The sequence below is a fragment of the Schistocerca piceifrons genome, chromosome 3 (genome assembly GCF_021461385.2).
Source record: "Schistocerca piceifrons isolate TAMUIC-IGC-003096 chromosome 3, iqSchPice1.1, whole genome shotgun sequence".
NCBI classification, from domain to species: domain Eukaryota; kingdom Metazoa; phylum Arthropoda; class Insecta; order Orthoptera; family Acrididae; genus Schistocerca; species Schistocerca piceifrons.
In genome coordinates, this window is record NC_060140.1 from 500,679,681 (window position 1) to 500,685,680 (window position 6,000).

General features: G+C 42.8%; 1 protein-coding gene across 1 annotated transcript in view; it reads right to left on the minus strand.

Moving 5' to 3' along the window:
• The window catches only part of LOC124788777 (triokinase/FMN cyclase-like), a 79,361-nt gene extending 73,628 nt beyond the window's left edge, over positions 1-5,733 (minus strand). Inside the window, exon 1 of the mRNA XM_047256059.1 lies at positions 4,297-5,733. Coding sequence (XP_047112015.1) covers positions 4,297-5,733 — 1,437 coding nt within the window. The remainder of the gene's footprint in view (positions 1-4,296) is intronic.
• Positions 5,734-6,000: the final 267 nt, after the last annotated feature.

Here is a 6,000-nt window from a genome sequence, read left to right on the forward strand (position 1 = left end):
CGAATAAAGTGCATATTTCAGATTTAAAAAAAGCACTCCGTCTTCAGGCCACGAGTGGCCTACCGGGACCATGCGACCGCCGTGTCATCCTCAGTAGAGGATGCGGATAGAAGGGGCGTGGGCTCAGCACACCGCTCTCCCGGTCGTTATGATGGTATTCTTGACCGAAGCCGCTACTATTCGAACGACTAGCTCCTCTATTGGCATCACGAGGCTGAGTGCACCCCGAAAAATGGCAACAGCGCAGGGTGGCCTGGATGGTCACCCATCCAAGTGCCGACCACGCCTGACAGCGTTTAACTTCGGTGAGCTCACGGGAACTGGTGTATCCACTGCGGCAAGGCCGTTGCCATGATATTTCAGATAGAAACATAAAAATCGTTTTACACATATCTATTCTACTGCACATGTAACCCAGTGAATTATCCCCCGAAACCGCTTGCAGGTTGCCTATCTAACGGCTTCCAAAGGAAGCAAAAATTTTATGTTCAATATTTCATACAATTATTGACCGAATTTTTAAATTTAAAATTTCTGTCTTAATATACGCACGAAGAGGTATAATCTTCCGTTAAAGGCGTGACTCAGGAAGTCAAGCATTACAGTTAGAGACTGCGTATATGTCTTCAGACTGCGTAACTCTGCTTGCGAACACCCAGACTATATTCACCCAGTATTTGAAAATGACAGCACAAAGCGAAAACCTTTGCCAAACTTTTTCTGGCTAGTATGCTTTAACGTCAAATATACGGAGTGAGTCACTAACTATTACCACCTAGAATAACTCCAAAAGTACCGGGTGATCAAAAAGTCAGTATAAATTCGAAAACTGAATAAATCACGGAATAATGCAGATAGAGAGGTACAAATTGACACACATACTTGGAATGACGTGGGGTTTTATTAGAACCAAAAAAATGTCCGACAGATGGCGCTTCATCTGATCAGAATAGCAATAATTAGCATAACAAAGTAAGACAAAGCAAAGATGATGTTCTTTACAGGAAACGCTCAATATGTCCACCATCTTTCCTGAACAATAGCTGTAGTCAAGTAATAATGTTGTGAACAGCACTGTAAAGCATGTCCGGAGTTATGGTGAGGCATTGGTGCTGGATGTTGTGTTTCAGCATCCCTAGAGATGTCGGACGATCACGAGACACTTGCGACTTCGGGTAACCCCAAAGCCAATAATCGCACGGACTGAGGTCTGGGGACCTGGGGGCCCAAGCATGACGAAAGTGGTGGCTGAGCACACGATCACCTCAAACGACGCTAGCAAGAGATGTTTCACGCGTCTAGCAATATGGGGTGATTCTAATAAAACCCCATGTCATTCCAAGCATGTGTGTCAATTGTTACCTCTCTATCTACATTATTCCGTGGTTTATTAAGTTTTCAAATTTATACTGACTTTTTGATCACCCGGTATGTTAGCAGCTGAGACGTTTGTGGGACAAATGTTGCATGGGACAACAGAGGCCATAATACGACGTTGGTTTTTTGAGGTCTTTGAAAGTCAACGAAGGTCACAAAGGTGGCATGAACGTCCATTTATAGAAGGTGTTCGAAGTGATGCCATTGGTATCAATGCAGTGCTGCAATGTTCTTATCATGGATTGAGTGGTATTCCTTATCACTTCGGCACTTACCGAAGCACATGCTCTGGCAATTATCTCTCGTATATCGTGTAAATAGTAAATATTCGCCGAATACGGCGTATCCATTTAACGTGCCATTGACATGTTAACACCATCCGACGGATTGGTAATACAACATTAATAGGAACGGTAAGACTAGTATCGTCGAATCAGGTGGATGTGAACGATGTATTCCTTCGAAGAACAAGTCGATATGCATTTCATTTACAGAGAATGCCAACGAAATTCAGTGAGAGCTAGAGACTTATATGCTGAAAGATATCCTCAACGTACTCGCCCTACACGTCGTACTTTTAAATATGTGTATGATAAATAGAAAACAACTGGATCTTTAACGCATCAGAAACAAGCCCGGCAAAAAAAAAAAAATACTGACGATGAAACGTAAACTGGTACTCTTGCCACTGTGGTTCGAGATCCTTGTATTAGTTTGCGTCAAATCGCAAGGCAATCTGGCATGAGCCAGAGTAATGTTGTTCGTGTTCTGCATCGACATAAATATCATCCTTACCATATCAGTCTCCACCAAGAATTAATTGGTACGGATTATATGTCTCGCATTGAATTCTGCAGCTGGATTCAACTTCAGATTCAGAGGGATGACACATTTATTAATTTGATTTTATTTACTGACGAGGCTACATTCACGAACCATGGAAATGGTAATTTGCATAACAGGCATTATTGGCCAACTGAAATCTATGTTGGCTGCGGCAAGTTGCACACCAAAAACCGTGGTCGGTGAATGTATGGTGTGGGATTCTGGAGGACAGAATTATAAGCCCCTACTTCATCGAAGGAAATCTTAATGGTAGGAAGTGCACCACATTCCTGCAAGAAACATTAGGTCTGTTATTGGAAGAAATACCTTTAGGAACAAGGAATAGAGCCGCGCGGGATTAGCCGATCGGTCTGGGGCGCTGCAGTCATGGACTGTGCGGCTGGTCCCGGCGGAAGTTCGAGTCCTTCCTCGGGCATGGATGTGTGTGTTTGTCCTTAGGATAATTTAGGTTAAGTAGTGTGTAAGCTTAGGGACTGATGACCTTAGCAGTTAAGTCCCATAAGATTTCACACACATTTGAACATTTGAAAACGACTCGAATATCGTAAAAAAGCACTGCAGGTGAACGGGGAGCACGCTACACAGTACAAACTAAAAAGAAACAAATGTACAAAGAAATCGAAGTTAATACCGGAAAACATACAGCTGTGTAGTCAAGTGAAGACTGCGATACCTAAGTTCTGGTGTGACGTGAGTTTTTACCATGTATTTCAAAAAATCACGTAACCGATTGACATATTCCCAGAAAGTAGGGTGGATGGGGTAGGGTCACTATTACAATCTGTTCAGTATTCAGCTAAAAGGAACTCAAATGCATGCAAACAATACACTTCAAAACCATCCTACATAAAAAATATTATGGAAATAAGAATTACAACTATAGGATATTCAGCAGTACTTACCAACAGCAGACGAGTGTTTCCACTTGGCTTCAGATAGGCTACAACAAATCAAAGCGAACTATGAAGCTGTTTAAACAAAAAGATCCTCCATCACTACAAAAAACAACAGAAATCAATAAAGACACAGTACTGAAGGACTCTCATCTTCAACACTTCCGCTCTCTTCATAAATATCTCCGGAATCTGGAGCAGTACTAGAATGACGAATTTGTTAGCATCCCCGCCAATATAAAAGAGGTAGTATTTTGTTTCTCAAACACAGCTGAGATTTAAAAAATAATTTCTGTCCATAAACCGACAGTGAAACAGCAAATTACGGTATAAGGAAATCCAATTCAAACTAGGCCTATAGAATGTGCTATGTACCAAGAAGTGATATCACAGTAGCCAGTAATATTATGTAACTGGTTAGAGCAAACTCGTCTTGACCCCACAAACTCATGTCGAAAGAGGTGGAGTTCATATTTTTACGCACTGTGCCAAGTGGAACAGGAGCAGAGAGTGAAAGATTTCGTCATTTGTACTTGAAATCAAATACTGATTTCAACAACTGATCGATCTACTGTGTTAGTATTAATATTTTCGCAATACGTATCGTAATTACTGCGAAATACCCACATGCGAGAATTGCAGTTTTAACATTCAGCCAGGTAACAGCGTAGAAAGCAAAAAATTGAAACGCTACAGCTACAGTTCTTTGTGTATACACTTTTCACAAGCACCAGAATTACATTTTCTTCTGTGTATTCCACGTTCTTGCTATACTGTGCGCTGTTTGGCTAACCGTTTACTCAGGAATAGAAAACAAAGTATTAGTTTGGTAGGAACCATTTTGTCTTCAAACGATTCCGCAGACACAGGTATAAAATATTTCTTAAACTTTTACACCTATTACATCCACGATTACCCATCAAAGTAGATTTTATATAAAAAAAAATGTTATGATAGTGACTTCACCAAGATACATTCTGAAACTCTATTAAGAGAAACCATGAACAATATAAGAAAAAAGTTATTATGGAGAAAATTATAGTAACGAGTCTGATAATATTAGTCGTTTTTCGTCTCAAAAAGTTCATCATTAACAGATTTTGACATTTGAGGACTACCATAAATCCCAGCTTTCTGCACTTTTTCTCACTACGAAGTAACAGTATTTAAGATTTATTACCTTTGATACAGCCTCAAAGAACGCACTGTAGAGAGCGCCAGAAGCACCTGCCATAATGTTTTCTGCGATTTCACTAATAGTGTGAAACAAACGGCACAGACTGCGAGCCGTTATCTCGCCACTATCGATTCCATTCACAACTACTTCTGATCCCTTTCGTATCTTTGTTCCGCAGTCCTTGTCGCCTCCAAAGTCGTCAAATAGATTCAGCTGCTTCTCACACGCTATTAACGTTTTTGCGGCGAACTTTAAAACCTCCTGTATTTTCGAACTGAGTTTTTCTGGAATTGGGGATCCACACTCGTAATGAGGATCTTCTTCTTGGATCTCCACATCGGACTTCGGCTTTACAGTTTCTAGCAACTTCAGCAGGTGTTCTTCCTTTCCGGTAAGGGTTTGCGACTTCTGAGGCCAAGCTGGAGCTAAAGTAGGTGCGTCTAAGAAATCTAGCTCCTCCGGGTTTGACAGACGAAATGCAGTTACAGAGAACCCGCTCGCTTCGCGCGCCGTGAACAAACTTCCACAGTATGCTCTTCGCACATTATAGCCCTTCTCGTCGAGTTGCTTAACTGTTTCGTAAGTAAACAAATATTCTTCAAGTCTCGGATCGTTACCCAGGTTGTTAATAAGCACAACCAACGGATCAGACTGCAGTGTGGCACACGAAGTCGATTCGATTCTCATCAGGCGCTGTAGCACCATTTGCACTGCATTCGCTGGGCTCGTGTAGGGGCGGTGTGTTGTTCTCAGTTCCCTGTAGTTGCTCGACTGGACGTTTAGTTCGACGACTTCTGCCGGGGACTGGCTTGTAATCAAACCTATACTCGGATCAGGCATTATTTCTACTTCGTTTAAGACAACGGCTGATCTCTCTCGTACTAGATTGACACTGATGGTGGTCAAATCTCTGAGGGCGACTGATCGGCACAAATCAAAGATTTCCTCGAGATTGCAACCCCTTTCCGCCATAGCACCGGCTATCTTCTGAATGAGGATCGCGCCGGCTAGACCTCGTCGACCTTTGAATCTTTCCGATGGCAACAGGTCATCTCCGACAATGAGAATTTTCACTTTCAAATCTTCATTTAACGCTCTCTCGGCAGCAATACCAAAATGGTAGTGGTGTGAAGAGTAGTTCTGTACTATGATGAGGATACCGGCGGAGTTGTTCCTCGCGAGTTCGCGGATAGTGCGTAGGATGACGTCAGAGGGCGGTGGGCCCCCCGCTCCTACGACGGCGGCAGTCAGCATTCCGGGGCCCACAAACCCGGCGGGCCAAGGATCGTGACCCGCCTCGCCACCTGACAGCAGCTTCACCTTGTCTTCTATTCCTGCGTGGTCTCTTCTCATAACTACGTGCTCGTTTCCGAGGAGGACTAACCCGGGATTCACAGACACGAAGCCCATCAGTGCGCTATGCACTTGTTTCGAGCTCATATTACGGCGCCACGAAATTAATCACGAACACAACACAACAAACCTACTGAGCACGTGCGCATTTAGTGCTTTTTCAAAGATATACATCGAAATAACAGTGCCGTAGCTGAGCAGTAAACAATCGCTGATGAACAAAGAAGGCTGCATATTTCGCGAAACGACGCTCTGTGGAATGTGGTGAAATGGGGTAACACTCATTTCACAAGATTTCTCCTGGTTTCACTCGCATCAATTTCAGCTGTCGTTTTAGATTTCTGCCTAACCACA